The sequence below is a fragment of the Prinia subflava genome, chromosome 9 (assembly GCF_021018805.1).
Source record: "Prinia subflava isolate CZ2003 ecotype Zambia chromosome 9, Cam_Psub_1.2, whole genome shotgun sequence".
Classification (NCBI taxonomy): domain Eukaryota; kingdom Metazoa; phylum Chordata; class Aves; order Passeriformes; family Cisticolidae; genus Prinia; species Prinia subflava.
In genome coordinates this window covers 16485331-16503092 of record NC_086255.1, presented here as the reverse complement: position 1 = coordinate 16503092, position 17762 = coordinate 16485331, and the positions used below count along the sequence as shown (strand labels likewise).

Below are 17762 nucleotides of genomic sequence, written 5' to 3'. Positions count from 1 at the left end.
AAAAGCAGTGCATTTGTATCATGTCAACCCTTATACCTGAGTGTCTAATTACCAGGGGGTTTTACATTCATTTTCATCTTTATGTCTATGAAGCAGTATTTCATTTTATTAAGTGATTACAACATGCCTGGCCTCTTTTTGAGAGGGCAGAGAAGATATTTAACCTGATACTGTCTGGCAGACAAAGATAGGAAAAACTCTTTTCTAGAAAAGAATTAAAGAGGAATTGTATTCTTGTTTATTTACATCTGGTTGTGATGCCACGTTCATCAGCAATTGAACACACAGGAGAATAGGCTGGAAAAAGCTGGGAAAGAGGTTTTATCTCATATGGCCTTTTGTTAGAGGAGAACTGGGTAATTCTGAAAAGGGAAAATGAATCTGAGTAAATGATGTGGCATGACTGGAGGGGGGTGGTGCTGGCAGTGAGCTTAGGAGCAGCACAGACCTTGAGCACACATCCAAAAGCTACCGAGGAAGGATGAGGTTTGACTTGAAATATTGTTTAATGCTGTTACAGAGGACTTTTCTCCCCTTTAAAGTTCTAGTTTCTTGAAGCACCAGCTCAGAGGAAATCTCCACTCTTTCCAATAGAGACAGTTTCTGAACAAACTAAAACAAAAATGGAAAAAAACCATGTTTTGCAGATAGGAACTGGAAAATCCTCATTTTCCTTCTGTGTTCTTGCCATCTCAACCCTCTTGTCCCTCACACCCAGGGGAATTTTCAAAGAATGTGTGGAGGCTTGATTTCAGAGCTATGAAAAACTATCTTTTGTTTTTTAATCAGTCATCAGACTAACATAAAGCAGAAATGGCTAAGGTGATTTTCTCCAGCTTCACTACATGAGTCACACTTGGATTGACACTAAACATCAGCTTAAAATGAATTATTTTGAAAGTTATAATAGTGTTTCAAAATGAAAGCCTCCCACAACTTTAACTAGAAAATCATGACTGAAGTCTTCAGTACAATTAAATTAAACATTTCAGAAATTTCCATAGTATAAGTGGTGAATGAAATGAAAAACCACAGCCCACTGAACTGATAACACCACTATATTAAAACAAAGTATCCTCAGGGAATAACTATTTCAATGTGCTGATATTTATGTCCCTTCTCTTCCTTCCTTGAATACAAACAGTTTAAACATAATATCTCCAGATAAAGCACTTAAGGAACAACCACCTCTAGAATACTTCTTCCCTCCTCCCCCTCCTTTCTTTTCCTCCCTCTGAAGAGACAGGAAATGTTCTGGAAAGACCAGGTCCAAATTCTGCTCTTTGCTTCTTTGTGACAGTAATTTTGCAAGAGCCTAAGGAATACCTGTACAGTTATAATGGGTGAATCTCACTACAGACCTAACTTACTTGGATATTTTTGGCTTTGTCCATAGTTGTGTTGACCTGAAGGCAGACCTGATTTTTTTTTAAAATCACAGAAAAGTTTTTCTGTGTTCCACTGGATCGAGTATGTGAAAATTACAAATATTGACCTCAAGCTTTGCTTGTTTGCCCAAGCTTGACCAGACAAAAAACAAACTATATCATAAACTGTGTTATATACACAGGAAAATCCACGTCCAAAGCAGGTTTAATTAAGAATATCTTTCAAAAACTATGGGATATGCAAAGCATCTTGTATAGTGTTTATCCAGCTGTTTTTTAAAGATGTGCATGGGAGTTGCTTTCCCCTACAGTAGTAAAATAATTTCTCTCTTCCTAGTATGAATAAGTCTTAACACGGGAAAAATTATATCCAGTTTTGGAAGCAGAGGCTGTGGGCTGGAGAGAGCACAGCATGAGGGGAAGCTATCAAGGAAGGAAGGAAAGCAGGCAGGAGGTTAGATCAAATTGTGAGTCTACAATTCAAGAACCTTTTAGAAAACTGCTGTTCACAGTCCTTTCCAGGAGAAACTTTTGGTTCAGTGACTTATCATTAGATAATAAGGGATTCCACTCCTGTAACTTATATAAACAGCTATTTTGTGTAATTTCTTGATATTTTAGCAGTATATTTTCTGCTCAGTATGTGGTGCAGAATGAGGTTATCATGTCTTACCATCTTTCATGCCAATGAATGTGAGGTTTACTGTAGCTACCACATTTCTCAACCATATGTCATTTATTTCCTTAGCACTTGTTTTAACTAACATATTCACTTCCAGCATGCTTAAACACCCAGTCTTGAGTTCTCCCTGCACATGCAATTCTCCTGCCTGCTGTCATTTTCCTCACAAAATGTCTCATTAAGTGATATTTTGGAATTTAGTACCAATAAATTGGTCAGGTTGAGCTCTCCTATATAAATGGGAAATAGAAAATTTTCAGGAATTTAATATTACTTTATAAATGTTTCTTCCCTTTGCAGTCACTCAGAATCCCCAAATGCAGATCCCCAGGTGCCCTTTGACTGAAGGAGAAGGTTGAAGGAAACAAAGATCTAGTGATGAGAAGTAACTGCAGCAAAACCCAAACTGCAGTCAGTAAAACTGGATGTTCAGCCTTGCCCAACCTCTGTATTTAACACTTCATTTGTCATAATATTTATTCATTTTTACCAGCAGCCTTGGGAATTAAGACAATAATGGCCAAATGGACACTATTTCTTTCTAGCTAACCAATCCTCTTCTTTAAAGAACTTTGAACCTCGTGGGTCTTGCTCAGACTTGCCAGGCTGTGGTTCCACATGGGTGGCTTTTTTCAGCTTGCACCAGTAACATTCAATCCAAATCCAGAAACCCCTACTCCCCATTTAAGATGTCACCAGGTGTACCTTTGTAAAGGTAACTGCAAGTAAGCTTGGAGATCACTGGACAGGAAACCTGGGGAAAGGTTAGCCAGGACAGTGTGTCCTCTTTGTCCAGATGAACACAGGCCTGCCCACAACAAATTTCCACTACAGTGTATTCTTTTTTTCAGCAACATCCTTCAAATTTTTCTTTCTCTTTAAAATTACGCAAAAGCTGCAACACTAAATATTTTTAAAATATAGAACACATTTCAACACAAACTGCTACCACCAACTTCACAGGCATGAAAACATAGTACATCCAATCTACAAAATGAACCTCTTGCTTTTTTCTTGTCAGGAAAGGAGTTTCTGGCTTTCTTCCCCTGGGCTTTCTGTATAGAATGACAAAATTTGAGGACAGATTCAGCTATTGATTTTTCACAAATACCCATTTTTCCAGCTCAGTGTGTGATTGTGTGATCACAATACCATCGTAACACCTTTTCTTATTCCTCAGAGCTTAGAATGATACATTTATGCTAAAACAGAAATACAGCTGGGTGATAATAATCTCCTCCTCCAAAACCTAAAGATAGCAGGATGTGAAGATTATCAAGGATCCCAGAACTCTGTCTTATCTTAATTTTTCAGATGCTACACCACACATGAAAGCAGTGGAACAAGTTGGACCAGCAGAAAGAATCCCTTCTTCCACCACCTCTCAGTGAGTATGTCTTTCTTTGCTTTTTTTTTTTTTTTTTCCTCAGCAACAAGTTGGCAACTCTAAAGTTAATCTGAGATATGGTGACATCAACTCTGTGTGGATAAAAAGTAAAATATCTAAGGTTCATTTCTGAGGCTACAACTCCCAACGATAGCAGCTTTCATTGCCAGGCTGAAATCTGAATTTAGGAGCAGAGTGCTGGCATCAGTGTGGGCTGAATCCCCACAGCTGGCTCATGGACATCTCAGGTGAGCTCACTGCAAGCCACAGGTGTTTGAGAAATTTGAAAAGATCCTCCTGTTATTTCAATAGCTCATTAGAAGTGCAGAAGCTTTGTGTTAAATAACAGGCTTTGGAAATGTTAAACTCCTTCTTGTGTTGTTTAATTTATAGACAAATGGTCCACTATGCTATTTTATTTTCAGTTTGTTTTTTTTAAAATAATATTGTGTTCTGTTAATGACCACTTTGCAAAATAGCTTTTTCATATGGGACAATACACTCTTGAGACACAACAATTGGTATTGTTGCTAAAACTGCTTGTGATAAGAAGTGAGTCTCCAAATGCAGATATTTAGGGCAAAGAAAAGGAAACTGCACTACATAATTCAAAAGTCAAGTCTTGTGAGCCAAAGCTGTACCACTTTTAGCATCAAAACATCTTATTAGACTATTAAAGAAAAGCTTTGCATCTTGTCAGCAGCTCTTTTGGGTCATGGGTATAAATATTTCCAAGTAATTTGTGGTCAGACAACAAACTCTTTGTTCAGGGACTTAATATTTCAGCTATTTGCTAAATGTCAACTTCAACAGCAAATAAAGAAAATTTAACAACCCACATGGAGAACTGCTTACAGAAAATTATTCTGGCAAATGGTACTGTATATCTGAAACATTTCATTAGAATCACAACATGTTTGCATGGCTTATATTCACGATGACAGTTGCGTTGTAAATTCTACAACAAGTTTAGATAAAAGCATATACTTATGTTATCTGTACTTAATGCCTTCCATTTTTACCTTCTCATATTTATACTGATTGACAATTTCTCAACCAACACCTGTTATCAGAGTAAATCTGGGGCACTATTCTTTACTTTGATTAAAAACTTCCTGTATTTTCTCACATGAGAACAGTCCTCTAGTGAACAGATGCTACTGCCACAGACTTGGAATTTTTGCAGTTACCTTTTGTGCTCCTCTTTAGAGATCTGCAAACCATATGTTGAAATACATTGTCTTCAGTCCCCAACACATCTCATGAAATGCAAACAGTTTATAAATAAGGTACTTAAAGCTCTTTATTGGTGGCCCAATTTCACTTGCAGCAGCAATAGGCCATATTTCTCATTACAGATACTTGTATGGTTGACAAGAAATTATGATTTGAATGCCACCAAGGGCATCAGCATTATTCAGTGGCAGTGAAGGTGGCACAGCTCCATGCCAGGTTATTGGGAAGAGACCTCATGATGTGTTTGCCTGGATCTCCAGTTACAATCTCTTCCCTAAAAACTGGAGTTTCCAGCAAAAAATAAAAAGAAAAAAGTATTTACATAAGTCTGCCACAAAAAATAGTGTTCTTGCAGGCAAGCTTTTGCTGCTAGTTCTGAGTTTACCCAACTTGGTGAATGTCTGAGATAGAACAAGCTCTGTCCATTCTCCCTTGGTCCCTGAGCAGTTTTTCCATCACTGTTAATATGTGCCAAGCTGCTGCTTCCCCCTCAACCCTAATTTTGACCCTCTTTTGTATGAGTCTGCCTCTACTTCCTACAATCTCCTTAAGAGACATAAGAACTGTAAACAAAAATGGATTTTTGTGGGATTCCAAACTTTTCTTGTGGTTATACTTGAAACTTCTACAAGCTAAAAAACTTGGGTTTAGGTGTTTAACTGTATCAAAATCCCACCCTTTTTCTTGATATATCTCAGGAAAAAACTCTGCTGCCAATTTTCTCTTCAAGACACAATGCACCTCTAAGAATAGACTTCGCTCCAGTTTCCCTTAACTTAAAAAAGTTATTTTTGTAATATCCCTCTAAGCTTTGTGTTTTGGTTTGTTTTTTAAACAATTATGGCAATTAGCAGTGAAATAGCTATTAGTGCTGAAATAAACCCCTTTCTGTGGTGTCTTGTGCTGTTTGATAGCAAAGGCCACAACAGACAGAAAGAATATGCTCAGTACTGATTTGATTCCCATGCACATCTCTGTTCAGCACTACTGGAGAATTCATTCTTGTCTGTGCATTACCCAAAAGCCATGTTTATTGTTAGATGTGAATAACTACCAGATTTGCATACATGCTAATATGTACAGAACCACACAGATGTATCAGATAATCCAGATTTCTGTACAAAGCCTTGGATAAACAGAAAGGTACAAAAAGAAAATCAATGATGTTCATTCTCTAAGTTTGCTATGTTAGTTCAAACAGAATAAAAACAAATTTTCACTATGATATATTTAATCCTGGATCTTTTGAAAATGAAAATTTGCAGAAAGAGATTGTTCAAAAAATTTCAGCTTTTTGCCTCTTTTCAGTATATGTAGGAAGAATTATACTATTCAATCCTTTAGAAATAGTTGGCTATCCAGTACAACAAGAAAAATTAAAGCTTGTAATCTTTCCAGGTAAAAGAAATCATCTTCCCCTTACAGACAGCAGTGACCATTAGGACAGAACTGCAGTGGGCACTGTTTATGGTCCCTGTGCTTTGGGCATGCAGACACCTGTGATTTTGCTCCCCAGTCTTTCTTCTGACAGCTGCACCTCAGCAGACTCAACTATTTCTCAAGTTCTTTATTTTCATACAAGACCTACAGTGGCCAGCTTTCTGCAGACTTTCTGGTCCACAGAGGAAGGACCAGATCTGTGTGCTACATATTGAGAGGAAAAAGAAAAAAAAAAGGTGTTTGTAGGTGACAGACAGTGCCATATGTACTTATCAGATGAAGATGAAGAAAGTTTCAAAAGTTACCACAAATATTTCCAATGAAATATTTCAAACTCAAGAACAATATCAAAAAAATGCTGTGTTTCTTTAAAAGGAATAAGATGCTTTATATAATTTTCAGGGAGTTTTAGAAATACTTTTCAGAAAAAATTAATTCAGGAAAGAGAAAACATTCCCTGATTAATTTCTGTTCTTCTAGACTCTTGTATGAGGATGCTACTACTGATGTGGTAATCTTGTTTCAGTGTAAAAACTACAAAAGCTTTGATGTTTCATTCTATGAAACTCATCTAGTTCAAGAAAAACACTAGGAAAATATATTTTGATACCAGTGTAATCAGGTTACACTACACATCATACCAGTAGGATGTGCATTTGCATTTTTGTGATTTATATTAATATGTATTTTCGAATGTTCCCTTCAAAAACTAAGAGAAGTGTTTCTAAAACTGCATTTTTGCTGTGAATCTTGAAGCAAATCAAACCTTTCTTACAGAAACTATTTTTGTGACCTTGATAGGAAAGAAATCACCTTTTAATGTCTCCAGAGTGCCCTGCTTGGCAAAAATGCAAATTAATGTTCCCTTACCTCTGACTTATCAGGCTCCTTTGAAATGTCTGGATGAACCCCCAAGAATTAGAGACCCCAAAATCACTTCTGAAAACTCATCCAGTGTTAAACCCTGGTAGGAGCAAACAGAAGATAGTTTCAAATGTGGGGGGGAAATACAACATCCAGTTGCAAAAAAAGGCATTCAGGTAAATGTGGTTTAACCTCAAATCTCCTACTACTCATTGAACTATAACTGCCCACTCATGCACCTTGAAAAATTACCAATTGCCATCCCCTTTGCACTAGGTTATCTTGCATCTCCACACTTTGGGACTCCCTTTCAGTAACACTGCTTAAATGCATCCAGTAGAGAACAGCAAGAGAATAACCAATCTATAGATTTCTTTTCTACAACATCTTTTAGCTTCCCAGACTTTGTCAGCCTCTACTGTGCAGACACAAGACACCCAGCAAACTTCAGATCTTATGACTCTTTCCTCTGTAAAAGGAAAAAACTTCCACTCGTTTTGATGTTAAAACTTTTTCCTTGTGTCAAGTTTTCACAAAACAGTCCATCTGTTTTATAAAATATCTTTTATTTGTTAATTCCCACCTACTTATTGTGCTTCTGGCGCTGTGTTCATGAAGGATAATGTCTCTGCAAAGACATAATAAAACAATACTTGTGGCCAAGACCTGGTTACTCTGTAAGTAACTGCACCTCTTTCAGGCTGCCTGTGTGACCCAAGGATACAAAGGTACCTAAAGAAATGGCATCATGTTAATGCAAAAAACCCCACACAAATTAATTTACTGTTTTGGAGTGGGTTTTCAGTGACAGATAACATTGCACCACCTTATAATACTTAATGCATCCAACTTCCAATTGAACTTCTTCATCTCTGAAATTCAGACCAAAAATTTATTTTGTACCTCTTTTTCAACATAAATAATGAAATGGAGATTGCATAAGTGTTCAGCAATAAATTCTCTGCAATAAAGAAACTACATCAGCTGAAGGAGCATTCTTTAAATAGACTACATTAGAAAAACTACATGGAAAGGAGTAAGACCAAATCTGTTCTTTTTCATTTTAGTTTAGTTTATCAATGCTGTCTGTGTCTTTCATAAGCTAGACAAGTTGTTTATAGGCTCAGAAAGAGCACTGCTGTTTATCAAGCTAAACAATGAAAAAAATGGCTCTTGTGAGGGTGCCTGTTGTTAGCAATTAGCTACCATACTGATCTCAAAACCTTCTTCTGCATTATAGACTTTAACTGCAATAACTTATCACACACTTTTCCTGTAGTTCCTTTTAGGTTTTTCCTCATTTCTCAGTTATTTCTGTGTAAATACATATATTGAACAAAATCTCCTGAGTGGCACTACTGGTAGCTGTGTATATTTATTCTAGATCCAAAAAAATATTACACAGAGGATTTTTTTATAGCTATTTCTGCATACATTTTTTTGCATGGATTTGCATGGATTCTGCATACATAATTCTGCATGGATTTTGTGAATGACCTGAGCAGGGTTGGCAGAACAGACTGATGCCTTTTCCACCCATGGCACTGAGGCAGAAAAAGTCTTCATACCAAATAGGAATCTATACAGGACTACTACCTAACATAAGGTTTAGCAAATTGCTGAGTTTTCAAGTGATATTATCAGCCTGGGATGTAGGTAGAATTTAGACGTCTGAATTCTATTGAAAGTGCTTAAATCTTTATTTAAATTTTGCTCCAAATTCTTTCTTTGAGGAAATTTGAGGACTATGCAATTCCTAGACATGGAATAAGGACTCAAGAAGCCAGTGAACCTTTGGGACTGACACATTCTAAGGAGAAGCATAAGTACTCATACCTGGAGAATGGCAACACAGGCAGGGAGAGACAACTGATCCTTGCCTATAAAAATCTCAGGATCAACAAGATCCTTATTCGCAGAGGAATCCTAAATCCTCATCAATTTAATGGAATACTCGTGAATTGTTGGCCAAGATACAGAGAGGAAAAGTTTCCAAAAAAGTGTTTCATCACTTGTGTGGGTGTGGGGAAAGTGTTATAATTCTTCAACTGTATCAGAGTAGATATGTTTCTTTATCACATTCTAAGCCAAAGAACTATTTTTAAATTGAATTAAAAATTGCTACTTGTGCAGTTATCCTGTGGATACTCTCCAAAACAGCATTTCTTGGGTCAGAACAGCATGATGAATCAGCATGAAAACATTACCAGTTCAAATATAATTAATTCCCTTTATTTGTTCATTCTCTACTAAGATGTGGTTTGTATCCATCCCTCATAATTCACTCCTAATATTTTCTCACTCTTAAATGTAAAGAATGTAAAGGAATTGTGATGTGATATAATCTATTTAATTCAGAACCAGAAAAATGGAGCCTTAAGAGCAAAAGAAAAATATATCCAAACACACTAATAGAAAATTCTTAAAGAAGACCACTGTTCAATTATCCTGCAAAACTATCTGTAGCCCCTACCTTTCCACAGAGCTAATACTCATACCATGGATGGAGAGAATAGCAAAGGTAGTCATTGACTGAGTATCAAGTTGTCTTGCCTGTTTAATCCTTAAAAAATTTGAAAAGGCAGGAATACTCTTGTCTCTCCATCATATCTGTTTCAGTTCTGACAGACCTGCCTGTAAGCAGATAGCCTCTTCCAAAGTGAGGGCTTAAATAAGACAGAAATGCCTAAAAAATATGTTAATCTCAGGTCACCCTGATAAGGGTCTGTGAAGGTTTTTATTCTGTGAAACAAAAGGGAAGTTAGGATCTGAAGAAAAGCATAATAGTCCAAATCTTGGTAACTTCAAGGATATGATCTCCACAAATTTAGATCTTTGTGGATAATCAAACAACCTTTCCAACCTAGCTGCTTCCTTGTGCACCCTGTGCAAGGTTACATATCCCCATAATAGCACACTCATATCTACTTTGCACCCTTATCATTTACATAACTTAGAACAGAAGCAACTTTAAAAGTCCAAGACGTGCTTGGTGTGTCTAACTAGGGAAAAAAAATTACAAGGTTTTCTAACAGAATAAAACCAGCCCATTTGTTCATCCCATGCTAATACACTTCTTTCAGAAGCTGATCTATTCAGCTGAAAAACACATCCACCAGTAAGGGCTGTGCAGCAAAATCTCTCTGTGAGCAATAGGCTTGCCAGCTGCTGTCATTTCGGGGCTCTCAGTGGCATAAGCTGAGTAACACATATTTGTGCAAGGGAAACAAATCAAAAAGCCTTTTCAATTTACTCAATTTATCCTTCTTGGCATCTCCTCAAAGCCTCTGTTTTACTAACTTAATTGTTTGTTTAATAAAAGGTATTTCTCTCTACAAATCCTGCCTAACAGTTTGTAACAAATTTGGTTCTTTAAGAATCAAATTTTGGTTCTTTAATTCAGTAGTAATATTCTTTCAGCTATTTACCTGATTCTCATATCTGTTTCAGGAAAAACCTAGAGATTTAAGAGATTTTAAAATAGTCAGTTTATTTGTTCTCTCTGCACTGCCTGCAACAGCCTCGTCTTTTACTTCAGCAGAGATGTTACTGGATCACAACAAAGGTTTCCTAAAGTGCCCTAAAGAGCCAGCTCACAGTGTAATTCCCAATAACATTTCAAAAATGGTTCTTTGTCCTGTCTTAGCTCTTCTTCCTAAACAAATGTCTCCCATGTAACCTCAGGATCTTCAAGATTTAAGTACAACTAAATGCCTCTGAGGATAGTGGCCAACTTGAAGGACAGTAAATTTCATTCACTTTCTCTGTTTCTGGAATTTCTGATTGAAATTTCTTGGTCCTGTATTTGTATTAGTTGTCCTGAGACAGTAAGACTAGGAAGGGAGGTATCATTGGTAATCTTCTGCTCCTACATAACAGAAAACATGGAAGTGTTTTCACCAAAGCCTTGGAAAAATGGACCTTGTGAAAACAGTCTCACCCCCTAATGCAGTGTATACATTGTGATTTGCAGCTCCTGTACCACAAACAAAACTTAAACTGGAGGTGTGTGTTTCAGAGATAAAATTTCCTCAGTGATCATTCAAGGATTTCCTAACTGCATACATGTAAGGACAACTGCTGATATGACAGTACCATTACCATCAATGCTATACTGGCAACATTTCATCATTCACATTTGATTTTCATAATGCCTCCCTGGTTTGCATATTTTGTATATACACACTATTCAAAGATTTCTTGATATCTAAAACTAATCTTTGGCCTGGCTTAGCAGTGTTACAGCAGTATAAGATCAATTATTTTTAAATAGGATTAAAAATCCTGGAGAATTTTTAATTCTTTATTGCCGAGTAGTCGAGACATTTTGTTAATGAATTGCTGGCTTGTCTCTTTTTATTTATGATACCTACTATCTCCACTATATAATGGATTTGGGTGACAGAGGTTAAGCATCATAAGTCACAGAATTTTAATTTCAAGTAGGTACTAGACAACAGTATAATGAATTATGAAGAGATGGTGTTCAATAAGCATTGAGTGGAAGAAGTGAGAACACAAAGACAAGAGAATAATTCCAGTTTAAATCAGCCATTAGCTGAGAAAGAAAGAAAAGAAAGAAAAGAAGAAAAGAAAATCAGTCATTTACAAGAGGTTATATATTATTTCTTAATACAGAGATATATCTCTTGTTAGTATTTTAGGGGGAGAGGGGAGTGGAGGGAGAATTGAGAGAAGACAAGAAGAGATGCAGTCATCAGTGTGACCAGTTCAGTCAAAACCCCAGTTCAGCACACAGCAGTGACCTCAAATGTTAAACTAAGAAATAGAAAAGAGTAAAACCCCAGTGCTACAGTATGAATCATCACACGTCCTTAAGAAAGCTTAATTATGTCAATCTGTTTTCAAAAGGTTAGTAGAAATGGAGATGGAGAGCTCAGAGATGGACATAAGAACAATCAAAGAATAGAATACTTTATGGAGAAATCACCTGTCTTACAAATAGTATAGAAAAGCAGAGAATAACACTGGGAAGGTAGACAAGCCTATTCATATTCTCGTGCAATACAGGAAATAAGTTTTAAAATTAACTTAGATAAGTTAAAATTAAGCAAATGTCAAAAACAAAACAAAACAAAAAAACAACACAAAGCTTGATACTGTCAAAGTCTGTATGTGGATTTCATTGCTACACGACGCTCTGCAGCATTCAGATAACTGCTGGCCAATACAGAAGTCATGAAATAAAGAGTACTGAAGCAGAGGATGCTTGCACAGAAATTAAAGTTCTGAAATAAATGCAAACTGTGATGCTCCTTGGTGCAAAACCCAAAAAAACCTTCACTTATTGTAGGAATCTCCTTTGAAAGATTGTTGCTTTGCAGAAACCTAATGCAGGGCTTTACTTAAAACTTTCTGAAGTGAACAGTCAAGGCTGCTGTTGAATATTGAAGTTGGTGAACTATTTCTAAAATCTAGTTATGAAGTTTTTCAGTTTCAGCCAATTGTGTGGAGTTGTAATGAAAAGTTATCTTCTAGGTGTTAAATTCTTGGCATAAAATTCAGGCTGTGGAAAAGGGAAGCTACAGGCTGCAATTTACTTTAGAATAGAACCTGCTTGAAATAAAGGAATCTGTCAGCCTTCCTCAGCAGAGGACTGACACAGGGAAATGTGGGCTCCTCGGTATGGTTTTTACATCTGAACTGAACACCTAAGATATCCTTCTGCAGTGTGTACACACTTCCTTATAGCCCCAGTGACTGTATCTTTTGGAATAAGCTAGACGTCAATGAGCATAACCTGGTTTTTAAGACAGTAGGTGAAAATTTTTAAAAAACAAACGTTTGAAAATAATTTTTTCTTCAAACAAAACATTATTTGTCAAAAATGAAATTGAGCTATTCTGGGATTCTGTCCTAGAATAAAGATAAAACCTTGGTAAGCTATAGTTATGCACCTTCTCTGGTCTGGTAAAACTCCACTGAACTCAGTGAATACTGTCACCAGCTTTGAAAGAATCAGCTCAAATCTACCTGTGGCATAAAGCAGTGTAAAGACATATGTTCCAAATTTTCAAGCAGCTGGAAATGCCCTATTACTTGCACAGAGCCATGGTAAACGCTGACAGTTTCGGTCCGGTGTTGACACCTCGGCTCCCGAGCGGCCGCAAGGAATTCACCCAGAGGGACAACCAGGCACCCGGGCTGGCACCGGGCGGCAGCTCAGCCTGCTCCGGCGGGCTCAGCCTGCTCCGGCGGGCTCACCCTGCTCCTGCGGGGGCTCACCCTGCTCCTGCGGGTTCACCCTGCTCCGGCGGGCTCACCCTGCTCCGGCGGGCTCACCCTGCTCCTGCGGGCTCACCCTGCTCCGGCGGGGGCTCACCCTGCTCCTGCGGGGGCTCACCCTGCTCCGGCGGGCTCCTTCGAACAGCGGGGCTGCGGGCTGGCACTCGCCTCGCTGCCTGCCCTGAGCACGGTCGCTCCCGAGGGAGCCGGCGGAGGAGGCAGCAGACCGCGGGCGGAGCGCTCGCTGCGGGCCCCCCGCGCCGTCCTGGTGCCCGGGCAGCGGCGGGGCCGGTCCCCGGAGGACCGGAGGCCAGGGCAAGCCTCGGGGCGCCGGGCTCTCTCACCTGTCGATACTTATCACACAGAGGGTCATGATGGAGGCCGTGCAGCACATGACATCCATGGCGATGAAGACGTTGCAGAAGAGGCGCCCGAAGATCCACTCGCCGCCGATGAGGTCGGTGACGCTGACGAAGGGCATGACGGCCAGGGCCACCGAGAGATCGGCCAGGGCCAGCGACACGATGAGATAGTTGGAGGGCTGCCGCAGCTTCTTCACGAAGCAGACGGAGATCACCACCAGGCAGTTGCCGGCGATGGTCAGCAGGGTGATGAGGCAGAGCACGGCCCCGATGAGAACTTTCTCCGCGCTGCCGTAGCTGAGGATCTGCTCCCCGCACCGGGAGTCGTTGGCGGGGAGGGGGCTCGCCGTGGGCAGCGCCGACGGGGGGGGCGACGGGCCGAGCTTGGCCAGGCTGCGCGGGGGCCAGGAGCCCGCGATCATCCTGCCGCCGCCCAGCGCCCGCGGCGCGCCCAGGAGCAGCGCCCGGAGGCTACCGGAGAGGTGGCTGCCGTTGAGGGCGAGTACCATGCTGGCGGGAGCGGCCCATGAAGCCTCGCCGCCCGTCCTCCGGCCGTCCCCGGCGCCGGGATGCTCGGGCTCCTCCTCGGGCTCCCGGCGCCGCCCGCCCCCTCGCAGCCGGCCCGTGGGGGCCCGGCCTTCAACTTCTCCCGGGGCGGCCGGGCTGGCCCATGCCGGGCGGCGTGGGGCGGGCACGGCGCTATCGCCCGCAGCCCGCGGGCACGGCGGCGGGCGGGGGTGGCGGCCGCTCCTTCCCACCCGCGCCCATCGCCCGCTCCACCCGCGGCTGCCTTCCGAAGGCGACAGGCGAGGGATGGGAACCGCTCCGCCTCCCTGTCCCTCCTGCCCTCTGAGCTGCAGGGGGGGGTGCGCCCCTTGCCCGCAGTCCGGGGAGCCGGGTCCTCCTGCCGCTTCTCTTTCGCGGCCGCCCCGGGCGAGGGGCGCTCTGGGAACCCCCTGCACACACGTATGCATATGTGTATGTGTGTATATACATCTGTGTGTGTATGTACATGTGTGTGGGTGCACACAGGTCTCACCCGGGGAGCTGCGGGCCCGTGGCCGGTGCAGGGGCGGCCGCAGGCTGGGCTGCCCCGGCCGGAGCGGGGTACGAGCCTCTCGGTCTGGCGGCCCCGGCACAGCCCTGGGGCACGTCCCGGCAGGAGGATTCGGCACGGCCAGCACTGAAGCACTTCTCTGTCTTTCCAAGCTTGCAGATTCGTCTTCACATTAAGTTGATGTCAATACCATCACCTATATTTTCTGTTTTATTAATAGTTTTATATCCTGATTTTGAATTACTCAGTGTTCTCTGTGTAATTCCTTCAGTAAAACTAAAACCCACAAACTCCCATGGCTTGAATTACCTTAGATACAAGGCAATTTCTGGGACTCACTAGCTTTCTCAATTCTTTAAGTCCTATTCTTGCCTCTAAGTGGGGTAGCAACTAACTGTTTGAATTGTGAGTTACCCATGGCATGCCAACAGGAGATCACACCCCTTGGTATAGTAACATGCCAGACAATAAGGGCTAAAAACAAGAGACACCTGCTCCTGAGTGTCCCTCACATTTTCAACATGAGACAGAGGCCAGATGAACCAGAGAAGGAGAGGAAATGCAAAGCATTGATCCCAGATGTATCAATAACCATGAGATTTAAATGAGGGGAGATCTTGCAGTATAGCAAGGTTTCTTTAAGTATGAACTGGACAGAGAATATATATTCAGTGGTATAAAAGGCTGCAGGATGGTTGCACATGATACCAGCTTAAAAATGTCCTTTGAAAACAAACCTCATAAACATCCAGTTATTGGGGGAAAAAAACACCCCCAAATCTCACATCTGACAGTCCTACGGACTAGTGAAATGCAATTTCATAGCAGCTGAGGCCTCCACATTTGACTCACAGAATGGCTTAGTTTTAATGAAATCTTCCATTCTGTCAGCATCTCCTGTTTTCTCCATCTTCCTCCTGTTGGAAGATGGGCTTTCCAACATGCACGACTGCATTGGCCCACACGTACGAATGAGCAGGGACCGAGAGGTTGGGCTCAGCTGTGCCTGACACAGACTGAGCACAGCCAGAGCCTCCTGTGGTCAGAAAAGCAGGGTTTGGTAGCTGAGTTGCCACCTTTCCCTACTACCCCCACATCTTGATCTGACTAAGATAAGAAAATAAGCAATGGGAAGGATAAAATCTTGTTGGGCAGCTCCTTGAGCATTACCGAGTTGAAAGTGTTTTCCTGGTCAGTCAAGTGTTTTCCTACACTTTGTTCGTTGCTTTATCGTGTCCAATCACAACAAAAGCAATAAAATCACAAAATAAAAATCCCGGTTTAACGACCCAGAATGTGTTCATGAGCTTTGAGCTTCAGGTGAGTTATCCCACCAGATGATAAATCAAGTCTTTTGTCCAAGTATTAGGAAGAAAAAGGTCTTTAGAAATGGGAAGGGCCTATCTAAGTTAAAATATTTAGGCAAAGTTGAGAGAATGTTTCCTTATTGGTTGAACTTTTTTTTTTTAAATAATGTCTGAAGTACAGCAGAGGAGTTAGGAACTTAGTAATTTTTGTTCAAAATAGATTCTTATCACAAAAGCTAATAAAGTTGTACAGTTTAATACTCCCAGTATTTTTCAGTTGCTTAAAATGTCACCAAGGCAGAGCAAATTATAATCTGGTGCTTCCTGCAAACGTGTTAACACAGTTCATTAAATCAGTCATTCCTCTTGACAGCTTTTCAATACACTTCTGGGATGTGACTCTCTAAATGTTCTCGGTGGATGATACACAGGATCATTTGTGTGTGCTCCTACCCATTCCAGCCCAAAAGTAGGACTGAACCTTGTCTTTTGTTCTGTATCTTACATTCCCTTACAGTTCATTCCAAGTTAATCACCTGATTTCTTTCCTTCTCAAAGGCCATGTTACCATTCTTTGAATTCACTGTTGTCATCTTACCTTTGAAGAAACAAAGCAATCTAAGTCAATTTATGTACCATTATAGAAAGGGATTTCTGTACTATTGCAGAGAAGATGTGAAAAACCCTGGCAAGACAAAGCAGCTGACACGTCTCTAAAATACGTTCCTTGAAAGCTTTTTACTAGGACACACCTAAAATAACTTCCACTTTCCTAGGCTGGGCTGAATCTGATGAGCTGCTTTCCATGAGGGTTGAGAGGGTTTTACATGGCCAGTGTCTGGGAAAGCATAGAGAATCCATCATTCCATGAGACAACTTCTATTCTAGGTACTTAAAATAACAATACATGAAAGTAGGACTTGATCTTTCCAAGGGTACATCCCTCTTTTGTCTTCAGTGATTCTATTTTAAAATTCTAACATAATGTTCCAGACAGCATATAGAAGTGAAACAAGTGTCCAATTAGGTATCAAGAATAACAAGCTGACATTTGTTCTCTACCAAGAAATTACTTTTTCACCTTCCATTAGGCTTCAAAAAATATCATCAAATCATTTTTTCTGGCTGGGCTTAGCAAAATCCTGTCCTTTGAGTAATTTCAGCTCTCTATGCATAAAAGCCTCTTAATATTTCCATTAATACCTCCAGTCCTGTGCTAAGTCCTTTGTCCCCCATTCTTTCTGCACTTAGCGAAGTTAAACTATTTTGTTAATATTTGATAATGTACTTTATTTGCAAATCTCACCTTTGGTATTTTGCTATTGTTATATAGAAAAAATTCAGATTATAAAAAGAAAAAAATGCAAGAGAACATTTTACTTTGATTTTTCCCCTCTCCCTAAGTAGTTAACTCCTTTGTTTAATTTTTTCCCTCCTCCAGAAAAAGTGCTAATCACATAACATCTTCAGCATTTGTTATTCATACTAAGTGTATGAATTACACTTAGAAATGAATAGCAGTGGGTATTGGTATCAATTCTTTGCCCCCATGCTAGAGGGATAAGGTAGGACAGGTCATTAGGGCTGGCCAAGGAAATAGAGTTTCCCAAGAACATGTTGATTTAGTGGGGCCAGACCGTACCTATCAAAGTGCTGAAAAACCTCGCACGTAATCCTGGATCCTTCATCCCTCCCTGGAGGACTTAATGCTCACAGACAGCAGGTCTGTGCTAACTTGGAGGATCCTGACTGAAATGGGTCAAGGAATGCAGTGCAAGAGCTTCAGCAGCAGA

General features: G+C 40.5%; 1 protein-coding gene across 2 annotated transcripts in view; it reads right to left on the bottom strand.

The window, feature by feature from the left end:
- HTR7 (5-hydroxytryptamine receptor 7) overlaps positions 1 to 14492 on the bottom strand; it is a 29960-nt gene extending 15468 nt beyond the window's left edge. The window contains exon 1 of one of the 2 annotated variants that reach the window (XM_063405655.1): positions 13588 to 14492. In XM_063405655.1, the coding sequence (XP_063261725.1) occupies positions 13588 to 14114 (527 nt within the window). In that variant the 5' untranslated portion in view covers positions 14115 to 14492. The remainder of the gene's footprint in view (positions 1 to 13587) is intronic. The other variant, XM_063405657.1, reaches the window with a different exon arrangement.
- Positions 14493 to 17762: the final 3270 nt, after the last annotated feature.